Consider the following 22406-nt stretch of genomic DNA (forward strand, 5'->3'; position numbering starts at 1 on the left):
TTTATTAAATTATAAATTCGAATTTATTTATTTATTTAATTATTTAATTATTTATCTAATTATTTATTAATTATTTAATTAATTAATAATTGGATAATTAATTAGTAATTAGGTAATTAATTAATAAATAAGGATTAGAAATAATTAAGAAATGTGATTAATAATCTAATAATTAGTTAATAGTGCAAATAATGATTCGATAATTAGAATTATTATTCGAGCGCTAGTTATTCGATTAATATTGTAATAATTATTCGTATCGTATAATTAGATATTAGTAACTAATTGATTAGCGAATCGTATAAGTCTCGATAGTAATTTAATATTCGATAATTATGCGGGAATTGCGAGTAATTCGTAGTTATACAAGTAATTAATCGTTAAGTGATCTATAATTTGAATAATTCGTAGTTATTCGATAAATAGCGTATCGGTTAATTAAGTTGATTGATTATTTGTAAATAATCGATCTAATCGAATAAATATCGATAAGTTATAAATATTATAATAAATTGTGATTAATCCTAATAATTAGGGATTTATTATTTTAAATTATTAAATAAGTATTTATTAATTATTTATTAGTTATTTATTTATTAAATATTTAAAAAGTGATTAATTATTTCGATAATTAATCACATGATTTTCAATAAATCATAACTTCTTCATTTTAACTCCAAAAATTATAAAAAAATTATTTTTGACTTTGATTTTTCTTAAATAATTATTTAAAAATTATTTTAGGATTTAAAAGGTTGTAATAATTATTTATATTGAATAATAAATTGAATCATCAGTGTTTAATTCATAACAATTCAACCGTTAGTCTGATTTAAGTGAAACGAAGACCCCTAGACTTAGAAAAATGAGACGAATCCAACAAAAATAGTTGTAAGTTATAATTTCTTCCGAAAAAAGAGTGGTTTGGTGATAATTGATAGTTCGTAAGTCCTAACTAGGGGTATAATTGAGCCGAATAAATCCCGAAAAAATTATAATAAATTCAGATAAGACTAGTAATGCAGGTATAAGCCTAGAATTGATTCTAAAAATAATTATAAATCTAGAAATTAATTATGTGCTTTACGTGCTACGTGCTTTATGTGATTATGTGAATAGATGTGCTGTATAAATGTATGTATATATATGCGAGTCAGATAGAAACGCATGGGTAGACTGATAAGGTTGCGTGATATTCAATTCAAGATACACGTATATAGTAAGTTATCTAAACACCTATCTTTCCATGATTTGTTCAGTGTTAGCAAGGCAGAGCAAGCTAGGATCAGAAGGCAGTGAGTTAAACCAGGTTAAGTATGCGCAAGGCAAGTTTTTCCCCTATTCTAAATTCAGAATAGTGATTTATATTTCTTTTCTATCGTATCAATTCTCTTTGATAATCATTGTTCATATACACTGTTACCCATTTATTATTGCTTGTTCCATTTTCATTTCAATTCTTGATTTACCCAATTTATTGAATTCCCTGTTCATATTTCAATTCCTTTACCCTACATATACTCTGGTATATCCTGGTGTTGGGATATATCAATAGCATACCGATTGTTCCGGATGCTCAGCCTTGGACTGGATAGTTACTATAAAGGCTGGGTTTTTTCCAGACCATTAATTAATAGGCCATAGTTGCCTGAGTACTCCTTATGTTGGTTGGGTCTATGCAGTTGGGTATAGATCTGCACTATATTCTGACTGATCAGCAGATTATAGTGCATATGTTGGTTCTTATTTCCAGTCTTGTTCATTTGGCACTCGCCATCATTGGCAAATTACTATTCGATACAGATACAGATGGTTGTTACAACCAGCAGCTTATTGTTTCTCTCATTTCTCTTTCTCTATACCATATATATATTTTTGCAGCCTTGTTGAGCAATTTTGGCTCATCCCTTTTTATTGTTACTCCTATTGTTTTACAGTTAAGGTAGAGAATGAAACCCATCAGGACCCGCATAGTCAAGAAGCGAGTCAAGCAGCGGGACCCTCTTATACCAAGAGTGTTCCTTCCTATTCCCGAAGAGAGCTTTGAATTGCCAGATCAGGTGTAGCAGGATAAGTAGTAATGTTGGGTTGAATAAAAGTCTTGTGTAGTTTGAATAAAAGTTGTGTAGTGAAACTGTAGATAGAATAAAGTTTTGTATCAAAGATAGTTCTTGAGACAGGTTTTATTTAGTTGGGTTTGTAATAAAGTGTAGTGCGTGATTCTTGTTTTCAAACTCAGACCTTAAAAGATCCTGAGTAGTGATAGTTTCGGGGTAATTATTATATTTATATTCCGCTTGTGCAGGTATAGTTGGTAATTGTTATTAATAATGCCCCAAATCTATACCCCGGATTTGGAGGGTGTTATAGTTGGCATCAGAGCTTAGGTTTGACCTTTGAAAACAAGAACTGTTAGGGTTAAGATAAGATAGGAAAATGAGATAGGATGAGAGTAAGAGTGTTAGGATTGTTTGTCTATGTGATTAGAAGTTATGAGTTGTAGGATTGTGATTTGATTGTTTTTGTGTTATTATTTTTATGTATATTAGATGGCTTCTTTATCATCGTCTACGGAGAGGACCGAGACAGATCCAGTGGATGCACCGGTAGTAGCCCCAGTGTCAGAGCAGATCTTACCTCCATTGCCACCTGAGCCAGCACCAGAGATACCACTTCCCCAGAGGTACCAGGTTTTGCAGATTATTTTCCATACTTTGAGCCAGAGATACCAGATATTCCACCATTAGAGTTTCCGATGTTTGATATTCCTGATATGGTTGATCTTCCGCAGTGGGAGGATTTAGAGCCTCAGATTCCGATGCCACCAGTCGAGATTCCAGAGATGCCACAGATGGAGCCAGAGGCAGAGCCGCCAGTGTATGCGCCTATGGAGCAGCCTGTCTTATTTCCTGCCCCATTAGCCATTTATGCACCTGTTCCGGGAGTTTATCAGTTTCCTCAGCCGGAGTTTATGGATGAGATCGTGGTAGATGGACCATTACCTTCTCGAGGTTCCAGCACTGATCTTCGTGAGCATCATACCGTGACTTATCAGCGTTTTCAGGCAGAGAGGGAGGAGAGGATTAGATGGCAGAACCAGTGTAGAGAGATCCTTGGATTGTATGAGACGCAGACAGATGGTCATGTCAGAGCATTACGACCAGATTATATACTGAGAGAGAGGTTACATCAGATTCACCGGATTAGCTCGCAGCAGCTTATTGATTTGAGACAGCAGGATCTTAGCGCGGAGACAGCATATCACAGAGCATTGGGACTTACCGAGGCAGTGCTAGAGGCATTGCAGGAGGAGTTGAGCCACGTACCACCAGGATTTTGAGATTAGTAGATCGATGAGTGTTGTATTACTGTATATTTTGTAGATAGAGGCAGTATAGTATTGTATGACTAGTTTGTATGAGTGTAGTTACTGACTTTGACCGATAGTAGTAGTAGCAGTATGACTGTTATATCATAGGTTTTGTATCAAGCACTGACACTTGTAGCTGGTGTTCTACCTATATATATATATATACGAGATGATCTTTTGCACGTTTTCTTTATTTTATTTCCAGTTATTTAAGCATTTATATTTATTTCAGTACCATTGCATATTTACAAATGTTGTTTTATTTACGATCATGTTGTACCCTTATGTTTTAAAAAAAAAAATTTTAAAAAAACACATCATACTATTTTATGTACTCAGTTATTTAATAAGCTGTTTTATTTTCTCAAATCGACTGTTTTAATACATGTTTAATATACTGTTATTAAAGAAGACTCATTGTTTATGTACCAGAAAGATGGCACCTAAAAGAAAAAGCACAACCCGACTCATCGAATGGAAACACCGAGGGCCAAAACAATAATAAACAGATGGATCAGATGTTTAATCTCATGCAACAGCAGATGTTGATGATGCAACAACAAATGCAGCAGCAACAACAGCAGTTCCAGCAACAGATGTTACAGCAAGCCGCTCATCCAGGACATCAAATACCACCAGCAGCACCTACGACTACTTTCAAGCAATTTCAGTCGGTGAAGCCACCGGAATTTATGGGTTCCACGGATCCTACAAAAGCGAGAGCTTGGCTGAAAGAGATGGAAAAGGCTTTTTCGTTGGTAAAGGTTGAGGAAGAGCAGAAGACGGATTTCGCTAGCTATTTCCTAAAAGGCGAAGCTAATTACTGGTGGGAATCGAAGAAAGCTTTGGAAGAAGAAGGTGTGGTGACCTGGAATAGATTCACTGATCTTTTCTTGGAGAAATATTTTCCTCATTTTATGAAGAACCAGATGGAGATCAAGTTCCTGGAGCTGAAACAAGACAACTTATCGGTTGCGGATTATGAGACCAAGTTTACTGAATTGGCAAGGTTTGTTCCAGAGCAGGTGGATACGGACGAGAAGCGGGCCAAGAGATTTCAGCAAGGACTGAAACCATGGATTCGTAGCAGGGTAGCTGTGTTTGAATTGACAACTTATACGGCTGTTGTTCAGAAGGCTATGATTATTGAAGGAGAAAGTGAAGCAGCTCAGAAAGAGAAAGGACCAGGGAATTTTCAGAATCGTTTCAACAAAAGGCCGGGATTTCAAGCTCGAGGAAAAGTAAACTTTAGGAGGCCAGAACAAAACAACCAGAGGATGGGTAATCGACTACCTGCCCCAACTCAGCAAAGGCTTATTCGACCGCCTGTACCTGATTGCAGAACGTGTGGTAGAAAGCATACGGGAATTTGCTAACAAGCCAAATGTCACGTGTTTCAAGTGCAAGCAAAGGGGACACTATTCTGGAGAATGTCTGATGGGAAAAGCAGAAGTTACTTGTTTTCAATGTGGGAGAAAAGGACATATCGCCAGAGACTGCAGAGGAATTGCAATGGCTGCTAGTATTCCAAGAGTTTTAGCATTACCTCCACCTCCACTACCACAGCAAAATCAGCCCAGAGCAAGGACTTTCAACATGTCAATGAAGGAAGCGGTAGAGAGTCCGAATGTGGTTGCAGGTACACTCCCTGTAAATTCCGTAAATGCTTTGGTATTGATTGATTCAGGAGCTACTAGATCTTTTATTTCTGAAGCTTTTATCTCTAAGATAGATTGTGAGGTTCAGTGGTTGGATGAAGTGTTAGTCATAAAATTAGCGAATAATGATCAGGTTGCAGTAGATCGAGTATGCCCGAGTTGTGATATTGAGATAGGGAGATGTCATTTTTCAGTTGATTTGATACCTTTTAGGTTAGGGGAGTTTGATGTTATTTTAGGAATGGATTGGCTATCTAGTAATAATGCTCAAATTGACTGTGCGAATAAGAGAGTGAAATTGCAAACTGAAGAAAATGAAACGGTAATATTTAAAGGTGAGAAGCAAAAGCAGAAATTCCTATCAATAATGCAGACGAGAAGATTGCTACGTCAAGGATGTCAAGCTTATTTAGCCTATGTACGGGATGCTGATAAGGGAAATTTGAAGATTGAAGATATTCCTGTAGTTTGTGAATTTCTTGATGTTTTTCCAGACGAATTACCAGGACTTCCACCAGATCGAGAAATCGAGTTCACTATTGACTTGACGCCAGGGACCGAACCAATTTCGAAAGCTCCATATCGAATGACACCTGTTGAAATGAGGGAATTAGCAAAGCAGTTGCAAGAACTTCTTGACAAAGGAATTATAAGGCCAAGTGTATCCCCATGGGGTGCGCCAGTATTGTTCGTGAAAAAGAAGGATGGTAGTATGCGACTGTGTATTGATTATCAGTGAGCTGAACAAGTTAACTATCAAGAATAAATATCCTTTACCTCGCATCGATGATTTATTTGATCAACTAAAAGGAGCAGCATGGTTTTTGAAAATCGACTTACGATCAGGCTTATCATCAGTTAAAGATCAAGGCCGAAGATATTCCAAAGACAGCGTTTAGAACGAGGTACGGACACTATGAATTTCTTGTGATGGCTTTTGGATTGACTGAATGCACCTGCAGCATTTTATGGATTTGATGAATCGAATATTCAAGAAGTATTTGGATAAGTTTATCATTGTATTTATTGATGACATCTTGATCTACTCAAAGACGGAAGAAGAGCATGCAGCGCATTTAAGAACGATATTGGAGATATTACGAAAGGAGCAGCTTTATGCAAAATTTTCAAAATGTGAATTTTGGTTGAAAGAAGTGCAGTTTCTAGGGCATATCATCAGTAGAGAAGGCATTCAAGTTGATCCAGTAAAGATTGAAGCTGTGTTGAATTGGGAAAGACCAAAGACGCCGACAGAGGTTCGAAGTTTCTTAGGATTGGCAGGATATTATCGAAGATTTGTCAAAGATTTTGCGAAGATAGCGACACCGCTGACCAAGTTAACTCGACAAAGTGAAAAGTTTGAATGGAATAGTAAGTGTGAAGAAAGTTTTCAAGAATTGAAGAATCGGTTGGTGACTGCACCAGTATTAGTACTGCCAGACGAGCAAGGAAATTTTGTTATTTACAGTGACGCTTCATATCGCGGTTTAGGATGTGTGTTGATGCAACATGGTAACGTCATTGTATATGCGTCGAGACAACTTAAACCTCATGAGCAGAAATATCCTACGCATGATCTGGAATTGGCATGCAATTGTATTTGCATTGAAGCTTTGGAGACACTATCTGTACGGTGAAAAATGCGAAATCTACACGGATCATAAAAGTCTGAAGTATATCTTCACGCAAAAGGAACTAAACATGCGACAACGTCGATGGCTGGAATTAATTAAAGATTATGATGTTACAATCAGTTATCATCCAGGAAAAGCAAATGTTGTAGCAGATGCACTAAGCAGAAAAGAAAGATTGAATCGGTTAACTTCATGTGAAGAATTGGTTAAAGAATTCGACAAATTGGAAATTGAGATTCGTATTCCTCATGAATCTGCAGGAACTATTTATGCTATGACTTTTCAACCAGGGTTGCTAGAAAAGATTCTCCATTGTCAAGATAAAGTGATGAGTCAAGACGACAACTTAACAGGAGAAGAGATTACAACTCAGAAAGATAATGAAGGAATTTTACGTTTTGCGTCAAGAATCTGGATTCCTAACGTGGCAGAATTAAAAGAAGAAATTATGCGAGATGCGCACAATTCGAAGTATTCCATTCATCCAGGAAGCACTGAAAATGTATCGCGATTTGAAGGAAAACTTTTGGTGGCCGAATATGAAGAAGGGAGATAGCAGAATGGGTGAGTAAATGCTACACATGCCAGCGAGTTAAAGCAGAGCATCAACGTCCGAGTGGGTTATTGCAACCATTAGACATTCCAGAATGGAAATGGGAACATCTAGCGATGGATTTCGTAGTGGGACTTCCAAGGACGAAAGCCAATCACGATGCAATTTGGGTTATTATTGATCGATTGACGAAATCAGCACATTTTCTTCCAATTAATGAGAGATTTTCATTGGACAAGCTAGTGCACTTATATCTTAAAGAAATTGTGATGCGTCATGGAGTACCAGTATCAATTGTATCGGATCGAGATCCTCGTTTCAATTCAAGATTTTGGAGACAATTCCAAGAATGTCTAGGAACGAAGTTGAATATGAGTACAGCCTATCATCCGCAAACTGACGGTCAAAGTGAAAGGACAATTCAAACGATTGGAAGACATGCTACGAGTTTGTGCGATCGATTTTGAAGGTAGTTGGGATGAACATTTACCCCTAGTGGAATTTTCTTATAATAACAGCTATCACGCCAGTATTGGAATGCCACCGTATGAAGCATTATATGGAAGGAAATGCAGATCACCAGTGCATTGGGATGAAGTTGGAGAACGCAAGATTTTGGGTCCAGAATTAATTCAGAAGACAAAAGAAAAGATTAAACTTATTCGAAAACGAATCGAGGCAGCACAAAACAGACAAAGCAGATATGCAGACCAAGCAAGGAAGGATATGGACTATCAGGAAGGAGAACACGTATTGCTCAAAATATCGCCATGGAAGGATTGACCAGATTTGGCAATAAAGGGAAATTGAAGCCACGATACGTTGGACCATTTGAGATTTTGAAGAAAATTGGGAAGGTTGCGTACGAGTTAGCTCTACCACCCCATATGCAGCACATTCACAACGTATTTCATGTATCTATGCTTAAGAAGTATAATCCTGATACAAGGCATGTAATAGAATATGAACCAGTAGAATTTCAGGCAGATTTGTCGTATGTAGAACAGCCAATAAGAATTCTAGATAGGCAAGAGAGGGTATTAAGAAATAAGTCTGTGTCATTAGTGAGAGTTTTATGGAGAAACCCAGTGGTTGAAGAATCAACCTGGGAGCTTGAGAGTGAAATGTTAGAAAGGTATCCTCAGTTATTTGCATAATGTGATTCTGAGGACAGAATCTTGTTAAAGGGGGGGAGAATGTAACGACCGAGGAATTACGCTGGTATTATATTATAATAATGATAAATTATGTGTATTATGATGTGATTAAATGTGTAAGTTGTTAAACCCTAACTGCTATGTGTTATGTGTTGGCTGTTTTGATCTAAACGTGTTTTGGATATTTATTGAACGTTTTATCGTCAGTTATATATATTATATCAAAACCTGTACAGCTCAAAACTATATTTTAAAATCCCGTATTTCAAACAAAATCATTGGCCCTATTTTGCCAAAAATGCCCTATACCATATCGCTATTCTGAACCCCTAGACGTTTTACCAATTGACCTTTTTCCCGAAAAACGACTTTTCCGGATCCCTTCGGGATACCAAAAACCCCACAAAAATTATATTTTTATTTTTATATGATCATGAAATTATCATATATCATTTTTCTTTGTATTTTTGTATTTTTCACAATTTTGGGAATTTTTAGTATTTATTTTGTATTTATTGGACATTTAAAAATTCAATAATAATACCCAAAAATTATAAAAATTGGGGCCAAATATTTTTAATAGGAGTGTAATTAGACCCTTAATTTTATTTAGGGGTATTATCTTCATAAATATAAATACCTGAATTATTATTAATTAAATCAGTTAATTACAATTAAAAATCAGGAAAAAATAAAAAGAAAAAGAAAAGGAATTAGGGTTAGGGTTTGGTGAAGAACAGGGCAACAGAATCAAAGCTGATTTTCATCGTGATTCCGGAGTCCAAATCGTTAGTGTAAGTACTCATTTTGAAGCTTATGATCTGTAGTTTTCGATTATGTAAGTGTTTTTGATGTTTGATTGATCGAACTGAAAGTTTATATTTTCGGGTTTTTAATCGCGAACTCGGGTTTGATTTTCTGGTTGTTGTTTGATGTTTTGATGATTACGAGCGTGTAGATCGTCGTTTTGTGAGTCGATTGGCACCGGTTTCGTCGAGGATGGTGTACGTTTTGAGCTCGCCGGAGTTCCGCCGCCGCCACCGCGTTCTCAGGTTTCCGGCTGTTGTAGTCGACGAGGACGAAGGAGGAGCAGAAGGGGAGCGTCGTTGTGTTGCTGTGCGTCGAAAACGCAGAAGGAACGAATGGAATCGAACGTTTTCGTCTCGCCGGAAAAATCTCCGCCGGCGTCGGATTCTGGGCAGTGGCCGGTGTTCTTCGTGACCCGATCGGGTCGAAGACGACCCGGTTGCAACCGGGTTTCGATCCAAAAACCCCCAATCTGTTTTTCTGATTTCTGTTTCTGAATTTTTATTATTTAATTCTATTTTATAAAAACAGAAATTAGATTTATTAATTCTAAAAATCAATTAAAAATTAATTTTGAATTCTGAAAATAGTATTATTAATTTCTAAATTATTTTATTAAATTATAAATTCGAATTATTTAATTATTTAATTATTATCTAATTATTTATTAATTATTTAATTAATTAATAATTGGATAATTAATTAGTAATTAGGTAATTAATTAATAAATAAGGATTAGAAATAATTAAGAAATGTGATTAATAATCTAATAATTAGTTAATAGTGCAAATAATGATTCGATAATTAGAATTATTATTCGAGCGCTAGTTATTCAATTAATATTGTAATAATTATTCGTATTGTATAATTAGATATTAGTAACTAATTGATTAGCGAATCGTATAAGTCTCGATAGTAATTTAATATTCGATAATTATGCGGGAATTGCGAGTAATTCGTAGTTATACAAGTAATTAATCGTTAAGTGATCTATAATTTGAATAATTCGTAGTTATTCGATAAATAGCGTATCGGTTAATTAAGTTGATTGATTATTTATAAATAATCGATCTAATCGAATAAATATCGATAAGTTATAAATATTATAATAAATTGTGATTAATCCTAATAATTAGAGATTTATTATTTTAAATTATTAAATAAGTATTTATTAATTATTTATTAGTTATTTATTTATTAAATATTTAAAAAGTGATTAATTATTTCGATAATTAATCACATGATTTTCAATAAATCATAACTTCTTCATTTTAACTCCAAAAATTATAAAAAAATTATTTTTGACTTTGATTTTTCTTAAAGGTTGTAATAATTATTTATATTGAATAATAAATTGAATCATCAGTATTTAATTCATAACAATTCAACCGTTAGTCCGATTTAAGTGAAACGAAGACCCCTAGACTCAGAAAAATGAGACGAATCCAATAAAAATAGTTGTAAGTTATAATTTCTTCCGAAAAAAAGTGGTTTGGTGATAATTGATAGTTCGTAAGTCCTAATAGGGGTATAATTGAGCCGAATAAATCCTGAAAAATTATAATAAAATCAGATAAGACTAGTAATGCAGGTATAAGCCTATAGTTGATTCTAAAAATAATTATAAATCTAGAAATTAATTATGTGCTTTACGTGCTACATGCTTTATGTGACTATGTGAATAGATGTGCTGTATAAATGTATGTATATATATGCGAGTCAGATAGAAACGCATGGGTAGACTGATAAGGTTGCGTGATATCAATTCAAGATACACGTATATAGTAAGTTATCTAAACACCTATCTTTCCATGATTTGTTCAGTGTTAGCAAGGCAGAGCAAGCTAGGGTCAGAAGGCAGTGAGTTAAACCAGGTTAAGTACGCGCAAGGCAAGTTTTTCCCCTATTCTAAATTCAGAATAGTGATTTATATTTCTTTTCTATCGTATCAATTCTCTTTGATAATCATTATTCATATACACTGTTACCCATTTATTATTGCTTGTTCCAGTTTCATTTCAATTCTTGATTTACCCAATTTATTGAATTCCCTGTTCATATTTCAATTCCTTTACCCTACATATACTCTGGTATATCCTGGTATTGGGATATATCAATAGCATACCGATTGTTCCGGATGCTCAGCCTTGGACTGGATGGTTACTATAAAGGCTGGGTTTTTTCCAAACCATTAATTAATAGGCCATAGTTGCCTGAGTACTCCTTATGTTGGTTGGGTCTATGCAGTTGGGTATAAATCCGCACTATATTCTGATTGATCAGCAGATTATAGTGCATATGTTGGTTCTTGTTTCCAGTCTTGTTCATTTGGCACTCGCCATCATTGGCAAATTACTATTCGATACAGATACAGATGGTTGTTACAACCAGCAGCTTATTATTTCTCTCATTTCTCTTTCTCTATACCATATATATATTTTGCAGGCTTGTTGAGCAATTTTGGCTCATCCCTTTTTATTGTTACTCCTATTGTTTTACAGTTAAGGTAGAGAATGAAACCCATCAGGACCCGCATAGTCAAGAAGCGAGTCAAGCAGCGGGACCCTCTTATACCAAGAGTGTTCCTTCCTATTCCCGAAGAGAGCTTTGAATTGCCAGATCAGGTGTAGCAGGATAAGTAGTAATGTTGAGTTGAATAAAAGTCTTGTGTAGTTTGAATAAAAGTTGTGTAGTGAAACTGTAGATAGAATAAAGTTTTGTATCAAAGATAGTTCTTGAGACAAGTTTTATTTAGTTGGGTTTGTAATAAAGTGTAGTGCGTGATTCTTGTTTTCAAACTCAGACCTTAAAAGATCCTGAGTAATGATAGTTCGGGGTAATTATTATATTTATATTCCGCTTGTGCAGGTATAGTTGGTAATTGTTGTTAATAATGCCCCAAATCTATACCCCGGATTTGTAGGGTGTTATATGTCGAGTATTTTGACAGGCTGCTCCTCATACGACAAGTCTGCTTGAATTTCTATAGGCTCATACTCTATTACATCATTGACATCTGGGTTATACTTTTTAAGCAAAGACACATGAAAGACATTATGAACATGCTGATACTGCGGAGGCAGCGCTAACTCGTAAGCCACTTTCCCCACTTAGTTAAAAATCTCAAAAGGACCTATATATCTAGGTGCTAATTTGCCTTTGTTTCCAAATCTAGTCAACCCTTTCCGCGGTGACACTTTTCTCAATGTGGCTTCGCCGACTTGAAAACTCACATCTTTTCGAGCAGGATCTGCGTACTTCTTTTGTCTGTCTTGAGAAGCAAGCAATCTTTTGTGGATCAGTTTGACCATCTCCCTCATCTGTTGGACCAGTTCGGGACCTAGAATCTTTCCTTCTCTAACTTCATCCCAATTCGTTGGCGATCTGCACTTTCTTCCATACAACGCTTCGTACGGTGGCATGCCAATGCTTGAGTGATAGCTATTGTTGTAGGAGAACTTTACCAAAGGTAAATGTTCATCCCAACTTCCCACGAAATCAATAGCGCAACTTCGTAACATGTCTTCAATTGTTTGAATTGTCCTCTCACTTTGACCATCAGCCTACGGATGATACACCGTACTCATATTTAACTTTGTGCCAAGACTTTCTTGAAAATGCTTCCAGAATCTCGAGTTAAATTGTGGATCTCTATCCGAAACTATTGATACAGGTACGCCATGTCGTAATACAATTTCACGCACATACAGGTCACTTCGTAAGGCGATCAACTATAACCCATATAGCGTCATGTCCAGATTTCGTTCGTGGTAATCCTACTACAAAGTCCATGGCAATATTTTCCCACTTACATTCTGGAATCTTTAAAGGCTGAATTAATCCACTTGGTCTTTGATGTTCTGCGTTCACTTTCTGACAAGTATAGCACCTCGCAACCCATTCTGCTACTTCTCGCTTCATATTTGGCCACCAAAAATTCTGCTTCAAGTCCTGGTACATCTTGGTGCTTCCCAGATGGATTAAAAATCTAGAATTATGAGCTTCCCACAGTATTTCATTTTTCAGTTCAACTACTTGAGGAATCCAAATCCTTGATGAAAATCTTAATATCCCTTGCTCATCTTTTTGCGTACATAACTCTTCTCCGGTCATTCGATTATTCTCTTGATATCAATATTCATTTTGATGTCATATCAAATTAAATATCAATACAAACTTTGATGCTTACAACATCCCATATTGAAGTCAACATCAATCATCTATATTAATGCCACCTTTGATATTTAACAATAAACTAAATATCAACATCAAGCAGAAAATGAATCAAACTGTATTTTATTCAAACAACTCCTTTGGCAATGCCATCAAATTTAATCTTTCCTTTCTGTTGAGCGCGTCAGCTACTACATTCGCCTTTCCTGTGTGATAATATATCGAACAATCATATTCTTTTATAAGCTCCAACCATCTCCTTTGCCTCATGTTGAGCTCCTTCTGAGTGAATATATACTTCAAGCTCTTATGATCCGTGTATATTTTAAACTTCTCTCCATACAGGTAGTGCCTCCATATCTTGAGCGCAAATACTATAGCTACTAACTCTAAATCATGAGTCGGATATTTCAATTCATGAGGTTTAAGCTGTCTGGATGCATATGAATCACCTTGTCCTGAATGCCATCTTCAGAATATCTTCTGGCTTGATCTTCAACTGATGGTATCCTGACCTTAAATCAATCTTAGAGAAACACTTAGCTCCTTTTAATTGATTAAATAGATCATCTATCCTTGTTAGCAGATATCTGTTCTTAATCGTCAATTTGTTCAACTCGCGATAGTCTATACACAGTCTCATACTTCCATCCTTTTTCTTTATAAACAGAACTGGTGCTCCCCATGGCGACATACTGGGCCTTATATTTATCCAAAAGTTTTTGCAATTGACTTGCTAACTTCTTCATCTCTGCTGGGGCCATTTTATACGGTGCCTTTGAAACTGGTTCTGCTCCTGGAGCAAGATTAATCTCAAACTCAATTTGTCGATCTGGTGGTAATCCTGGAAACTCTTCTGGAAACACCTTCGGAAATTCTCTCACCACTGGAATCACTTCTATACTAAGAACTTCCTTCTATGAATCCACTACATAAGCTAGGAATGCCTCGCAACCTTTCCTAAGCAACTTACTAGCCTGAACAGTTGTAAGAAACAACTGTTCTTGCTTTTATCCTTTAAACACCACTTTTATTCCATTCTTTGACCTTAAATAAACTCTTTTAGACTACAATCTATTTGAGCACTATTCTTTCTTAACCAATCCATTCCTAAGATTATATTAAACTCTCCTAGCTTGAAGAGGATCAAATCGACTGGAAACTTATGCCCGGAGATATCAATCTCACACTCTGGACAAAACTGAATTACAGGTACCTTTTCTTGATTAGAAATTACTATACTCATTACCTCATTCATATCCTTCTTATCACAATTTATTCTACCAGCAAAAGATTCGGATATAAAAGATCTTGTAGCTCCTGAATTAGTCAATACTTTAGCTTCAACATTGTTTATAGAGAGCTTACCTGCGATCACATCTAAGTTCTGAACAGTGTCCTTCATTTTCAAATTAAAAGTCCGTGCTGATGCTTGCGGAACTGATTCAGACGGTGAAGGTAAAGCCAATACCTCAGTCGGTACAGTTGCACTGGTCGTAGCTACACTCATCAAATTCTTTATTGGTCATGACGACTTACACTCCCTAGCCATGTGTCCTGGCTTCCCATACTTGAAACAAGTAATTCCCGTCTTCTGAGCCTTATACTCATTTGCCAAATTTTTTTTTTGATTGCACCAATAACAAGTCATGTTGATCTTATTACAAACTCCCAGATGCTTCTTCCCACAGTGCTTGCATTCAACCCTTGGCTACCTATTCTCACTTGCTGGTCCTTGATTCTGTTGGAAATTTCCTTTGTTATTCTACTTCTTACTCACTTCTCCTTTCTTCTGTGAGTTCCATCCCTTCTGGAATCCAATCCTCTTCACATTCTTGTCTATCTGACCTCCTGATTCTGTCCTTTCTCCTTGAAATACCTTCCTTTTCTTGTTATCTCTTTCCTTCCTGGACTGCACTCAATTACTTTTAATCAAAGCCGCCTTCTAAACTACTCCTGCATAAGTATCGATTTCAAACATCGACACTCTATCTCGAATCCAATATTCAAGCCCTTGTTGAAACCTTTGGGCTTTCTCTTCTTCAGTTCCCACATACTTGGCCACAAACCTTGATAATTATGTGAACTTCTTCTCATACTCCAAGACTGACATATTCCCTTGCTTCAATTCCAAAAACTTCACTTCCATCTGCTTCTGAATATACTTGGGATAATACTTCTCCAAGAGTATATCCTTAAATCTTGCCCAAGTAACTAGCTGAACTGCTTCCATGGCCTTCACGGAATCCCATCAATAGATCACTTCTCCTTTCAGAAAATACATAGCATAGACAATCTTCTGCTCTTCCCCTAACTTAACCAATTCGAAAGATCTCTCCTTTTCTCTTATCCAGGTGTTGGCTACAACTGGATCAGTGGTATCATGAAAAGCTGGAGGGTTCACACTTTGAAAAGCTTTGAAAGTTACTATTGGCTGAGGAGGTACTGGTGGATCTGGTTGATGTTGGTATTGTTCATGATTCTCTGGGTTTCGAAATTGTTGTTGTTGGAATTGTTATTGAGTAGTTTGTTGTTGTTGAGCAAGTGTATGGGTTTGCTGTTGCAAAGTTTCCAATATTCGAAGGATATCAGGGTCGGTAGAGGTACTAGTTTGCCTCGTCTTTTTAGGTGGCCTGATTATGAAATAAAAAGGTTTAACAAAATAGTTGTAAATATAAAAATTATTTTAACTTAAGGGGGTTTACAAGTTAAGGTTATCACATGCAATTCAGATTTTTGGTTATTAGCAATAAAGGTGATAGACAGTTCTAGATATGGAAACGAAAGAGAAATTGAAATGAAATAGCAAGGTATTAATCATCAAAGCAAAGTCGGCTTATAACACAATAATTAAGGTTTGAATAAAATACAACGATATCAAAGTTCAACAAGGAAATAGGGAAACTACATAGTTCAAGAGTTCAACAACTAGAATGATAACCAACTGGAAAGGAAATTAGGAAATCTAGCTCCTAATCGACCTAATCTTCTGCTTCCTAAATCTCCTCGCTATCGTCACGATCCTTCGGAATCTCGATCCACTCCTGCTTCTGAAGCACCTTCACTATGCCCTAAAGCTCATCTGCCACTAGCTGGATGGTATGCTGGCTACTGCGGTTGCGGTGCGCTGGCATCTCATTGAGCTTATTGTTGACGAGCTGCAACAAGGACTCAAGTCTCACGATCAACTGCGCCCTAGATTCATTCTTAAGTTGAGTATCATACTCAAAAGCTACATCGAGTCGCTCCAACAATCGATCATACTTCCCCTGAAGCCTATCGAACTGAAGCCTCAAATCAGCGTACACAGAGAAAGAGATAGTGTCGGATGGCACTGATGACGAAGACAAATGCATCCTTTGCTAAGATATAACGAAGGGAAATATTAGCTATTTACCTGAATAATATCTACTTACTCTCTCGCGTTTCCTATATTTATATTCTACACCTTATAACCTATTTGGACAGTTTTCAGGGACTCTAAACCATAGCTCTAATACCAAGACCTGTCACAGCCCCAAATTACACTTAACAATATAAATGACTTAACAATAAAATAATATTACAGAAGGCTGTTTACAGATAATATCCAAGATCGCTAGGTTTAGTTTTTGAAGAACAGTCCAACACTACAAACTAATACAACTTCATAACTACCGGTCCTCACAATAGACTTTCAGCTATCTACCTGAGCTCTCAAATAAGCCTCAACATCTCCAGTGGACTTACGAGCAGTCTGCTTGAATCTAACCATACTTGCTAGCTGAAATACATAAATAATAGCAAGAGGTGAGCCAAATGCTCAACAAGGTATATAATCAACAATTGGAATATTAAAAACAGTTCAAATTTATAAGTTAAATAATTGGGAAATGGCATCATTAATCAGATCAAAATCTTTTTGATCAACTCTTAACTCAAAAATCATTTTATGACGCTACGGATTACAGCCGGTGATCAGCCACGAAGTAATCCCGAACCTCGCTAGGTTCTAACAAATTTAATGGGATCCTGAGGCAGCTTTTAAACCTCAAATAAACGTGGAAAGGACCCGCGTCTTAGTCCAGATCCACTATTCTCAAGAAACCATTTTTTTATCCCTTTGACAATTTGACTTTTAAAAACTTTGCATTTTTATAAAAAATTGATGCCAGAAATAATAACATTTCAAAAGCTCTTTAGGAATGAAAGGATCGTGTACTTCTTTAAGGAATTCTAGGCCAAACTCAACAACAGTTGTACTAAGTTAAGGTTTATTTCCAGACGAATTGAACTATCATAGGGTATCAAAGAAATTTCAATGTTCGAGTATCATAGTAAGTGGTAATAAGAAAGTGTACAAATGAATCGTTATCTCAGGGTTTAATGAAAGGAAATGATAAACAATCGAAAATGGTAATATGATTCGAAGGGATTAACTTTCTAAAGTTCGCAAGGAAATTTGATAATGTATAATCAATAAGGATATTTAAACACTAAGCCAAGGGGAATACAACAAAGGTATATGAATGATTATTAAAGGTACGAAACGCTTCTGAATGAGTTTGGGGCAATCAAGGTATAACAATTACACTAACTCAAATTAAGTTCGGGTACTTACAACAATGGGCAACATCAAATTCTTTTAACAAGCAAGCTATCATGGTTCCAATAAGTATCTCAGGGTACTTGCATAACATATGATTAACAAAAGGAATATACTTGCATAATATCAATTCGACAAAGGGAAAACACTTGCATAATATCATTACGAAGGAAAAGTACACTTGCACAATATAAGTTTAGAAAGGGTGGAACACTTGCATTGTAAATATACGAGAGAGGGGTACACTTGCATAAATATAAGTTTGAAAGAGGGTCACTTGCATCACAAAATATTAACAAGAGGAATATACTTGCACAATATAAGTTTACAAGGGAAGGACACTTGCCTTGAGAAGGCTTGACTACACACGAATTGTCTTAAGAGCGACGGGAGCACTACTCAATCTTGATGCAAAACTTCCTATCTTCACTCGATCCTACAAAATAATAAGAATCCCTCATTACTACGGACCCTTATGACACCAAACAGCCCTAACACTAAATGCACAAATTGACTCCAAGTAACGCTTAATGTCTTATATTTGCGTAAGACACTAAGTTAAGACACAATACCATGCACATATACATATAGTAGCACCTTGGAGCACATAACACATATAGGTATACTCATACTTTTATTTAGACTTGGTGCTTTATTCAGGACTTGAATGATCTCACTCTCAAATCTCCACAATTCCACTTGCGACATACTACTAAACTAGTCTCGACTCTTGAAGGGCCTACACTTGGTGGTTCCAATTCTCTTTGCCAAAACCTTGGCCTAACACTCTCTTGAACTATATCTAAATGCAAACACTAGGGCTCACTCATGCCTCACTCATAGTGTCCATTAAACTAAACGCTAAAAGAAAGCGTTCTCACTTGCACACTTATGGCGACACCTTAGGCGACTCTCGGCTTTTGACACCAATAAATCTCAAATATTCATAACCAAAACTGACCTAATGGATTCTTAAGTCTATAAGCTAACTTGTGCACTTGGAATGACATTAAGGGCCTTTCTAGATTTTCTTAGGCCTAACCTCAAAGTTGACACAACTCTAAATGGGTGTCCTGAAAACTGCCCTGTTTTGGACTAACTTAAACTCATTGGTTCTAACTCTAAACCTCCATGGTTCGACTTGAAACTCTTCCTTAAACTACCTAGTATCAATACTAATCAAGGCCTAATGAGGGCTTACTCTTAGTCCAACTTTTTGACCTCCAAAAGGTACTAAACTCAATCTGTCCCCTGTTCTGGCAGAATCTAAGTTTTGGAATGTGCACCTCACTAAATGCTTGGGTTTCTCTAATTTATAGCTTCTGAACTCAACTAAAACCCAAGTACTAACTTCCCGTAGCTTGGGCCTAATAATGCCTAAGAAATGCCCATTCAAAATCAACACACAACTCACATGCAAATATGGAAAAAATTTAGGATTTTATCCAAGCCTTTCCACCTTAACTCCCACTTCAAAACCACGAATTAAATCTTAACCAAGGCAAATTTACTACTATAAGACTCTAAACTAAGACCTCAACCAAGAATGGAGATCATTCATGCCTTATAGCACCAACATGCAAACTAAAACTTAACATGCAACTCACAATGATCAAAAAACAAGTTCGACTAAATAATGGGATTATTAGCTCATAAGTTCGACTTAAAATACTAAATTATTTCAAGGGATCATTCACACTATATTTTAAAAACTAAGATCAAGCATGATATCAAGGAAACAATTTATTTTTAGCCCATATAGGTCGAATTTAATCACAAACCAAACATGCATGTATATTTTCGAAAAAGAGAGCATATATAGCTTGATCATTCTTGAAAATAATGCCCTATTTTTAACATGCAAAGTAAGACATGGCATTAAAACTAAAGATCAGTAGCATGCAAGTATTTTAAAGGAGTTTTAATCAAGGAAACACTTAGTTTATGCACATAAAAAATATATCTCATGGAGAACTCTTTAATCCACATGAATTAAGAGTTTCTTCTTGGAGATCACATAAAAACAAGACATGCAAGCATTAAACCTCATATCCTAAGCATGGAACTTCTTAGAAAGTGTATTTTATATTAATGAGTACTGAAATTACACTAGAATGGCAAGGATTTATTGAAAAAAAATTGAAGGGGATGGGGGAAGGGGTTTAGCCGAGAGGGAAGAGAAGAGAGGGAGGAGAGAGTGATGTGAGGGTGGAGTGTGGAGTGAAAAATGAAATGATCATGACAACTTGTGCTTATTTTATGGTTTTGATTTGACTAAATGTGAGTGAAGTTGGTAATTGACAAAATTAACCCTCTAGCAAGATTGGGTCATTTTGCATGCAAGGACAAAGAAGTAATTTGGCTAGTAAAATGAGAGTTAATGGGGTTGGAATTGTCTTTTTAGCCCTTTAAGTTGAATGGGAAGGTATTTGCATGCATGGGTATCCATGTAAATTGCTAATTACTAAACAACTAATTTTCAAAGATTTACTTTTATAAAATAAAATAAAATTTCAATTATAAAAGTTGAACCATAAAATAACTTGGATTTTTAGAAATTTTATGAGATCACTTTTGTGATTTGTGAATGAAATAAATTTTAAAAGATAATTTTCCCAAGGTAAAGAATATTCTCTATAAATCAAGAATAATAGCAATTAATAAAACTCTCACTTTGAAAAATTCATGTTTTAAATAAAGCAATTTATAATGCAGTAAATTCCATTCATACAAATGTACAATCAATAAATATATTTATAATCGACTCTAATATTATACAGAGTTCACAAATAATATTACACAAAATGCCGGTCATAACATAACCACCCTCTAGAGCCTAATCAAACAACTTCAACTCTCTTAGCCCAAACCCTGGAGTATAAGGACCCTATACATATAAAGGGAGAAACTACACTAGATACAACAAATAAGGAAGGTACTTTGAGAGAACCCACAGCTCTGTCTCCATTGAAGCAAAGAAGTAAATCCCCTGAGACAACTGTAAACCTCCAGGTATCTTCTCAAAAGGATTCTATGGCTAAAATGGCAACTAAACAATTACTAGATCTATCTTCTCAACAAGGTAGATCTATTGAAATTCGCCCGTCAGCCACGATCTCCTGTAATGAGACAAACACACTATCTAATATCTAAGCTTTTGAAGCATTAAATAAGTCAATTAGTAGAATTCTTTTTTGGTGAGGAAGTATTAACGGAAATAGGGCATTCAACCATTTTACGGTTAGAATATCCCGTTCGAGGTCCTTCAATGGATCAACTGCCTCCACAGGTGTTAGGAGAGAGTGCTGTAATTGCTGCCAAATCTAGCACAACACTTACCTCCCCAGGACTGATAACCCTGGATGCATGTGCGGATAATGGATCCGACTTAGGCGCGGATCGGCAACCCATTGGCGATGAACTAGATTTAGCTGGTGAGCCTAAAGGGAATGTATCTTCATAGATATAAGGGGAACCTGGGGATCAGATGCCAAATATGACGACCCCAGTGCTCCTCCCAAAGATTCTAACTCTGGATGAGTCATCTCATGATGACAGGCAACTTATCTCAGACAAGGACCGGGAATTGCGAACTCCCATTGCACCACTGCTGACCTCCTTAAGGATGGCTCCAGTGTCTTCTGTAGGTACACTTGGAACTCAGAGCTTTGAGTGGAGTGAACATATGAGAACAAGTGATACACATCACCCCAAACCGAGTGCTAGAGTGCTGAGCGATATACTGCGAGAAGCCTGTGAGACACCTACCATCCAAACTACACCTATAGATCTATCAAACTATGTCACCAGATCCTATCTTAAAGAGTAGCTAGCTTTCAAAGACAGCTATCTCAAAGAACAGATGGCTCTTAAAGATCAACACTTTCAGACATAATTATCTCTCAGGGATCATCAAATCGCCAGTCTTTCCGATTAACTTGAACATCAGCAAGCTGCACTCGCTAGTTTACGAGAATTTGTTGAGCGATCTCTCTCTCATACAGGAAAAGGAAAAAAATTTACCAACACTAAGCCAAAGCTCTCAGTTAGCAAGCAAGCACCGATCCCGGTCTCATTTGAAGCAGCTCTTTCCAGTACTGGGCCAATGACCTCAGTCAGCAAGCAACTGCCTGTTTCCCTTGAGATCCCTGTCTCGACATTACATGCTCAATCAATATCAGCTCTGAAGGATAACCCAACTGAGGGGGAGAAAAGGGTAGTAGAACAAGAAAAAGTAGACATTATTGTTAATCTACTTCAAGATGCCTTTTAGACTACTGGAGCTTATGATGAATTTGGAGATGAGATGAAAGAAGAGCTAGAAGGGAGGATTTATGAAAGGGTGCTCCTCAAGAAAAAATTCTCTAAGGAAAGTGCAACATCTCAGGGGGAGCAATCAGGACATCTGAGCCAAATCATTACAACTCCGAGAAATCTGTTGTCTCAGATATATGCTCCAAGACCCTTAT

At 36.3% G+C, this 22406-nt stretch overlaps 1 protein-coding gene across 1 annotated transcript; it reads right to left on the reverse strand.

The window, feature by feature from the left end:
• Positions 1–14400: 14400 nt before the first annotated feature.
• On the reverse strand, positions 14401–14862 carry LOC141714008 (uncharacterized). The gene has a single exon (XM_074517557.1). The coding sequence runs from the start codon at positions 14860–14862 to the stop codon at positions 14401–14403; it is 462 nt and encodes a 153-aa protein (XP_074373658.1).
• Positions 14863–22406: the final 7544 nt, after the last annotated feature.

The sequence above is a fragment of the Apium graveolens genome, chromosome 3 (assembly GCF_009905375.1).
Source record: "Apium graveolens cultivar Ventura chromosome 3, ASM990537v1, whole genome shotgun sequence".
NCBI classification, from domain to species: Eukaryota; Viridiplantae; Streptophyta; class Magnoliopsida; order Apiales; family Apiaceae; genus Apium; species Apium graveolens.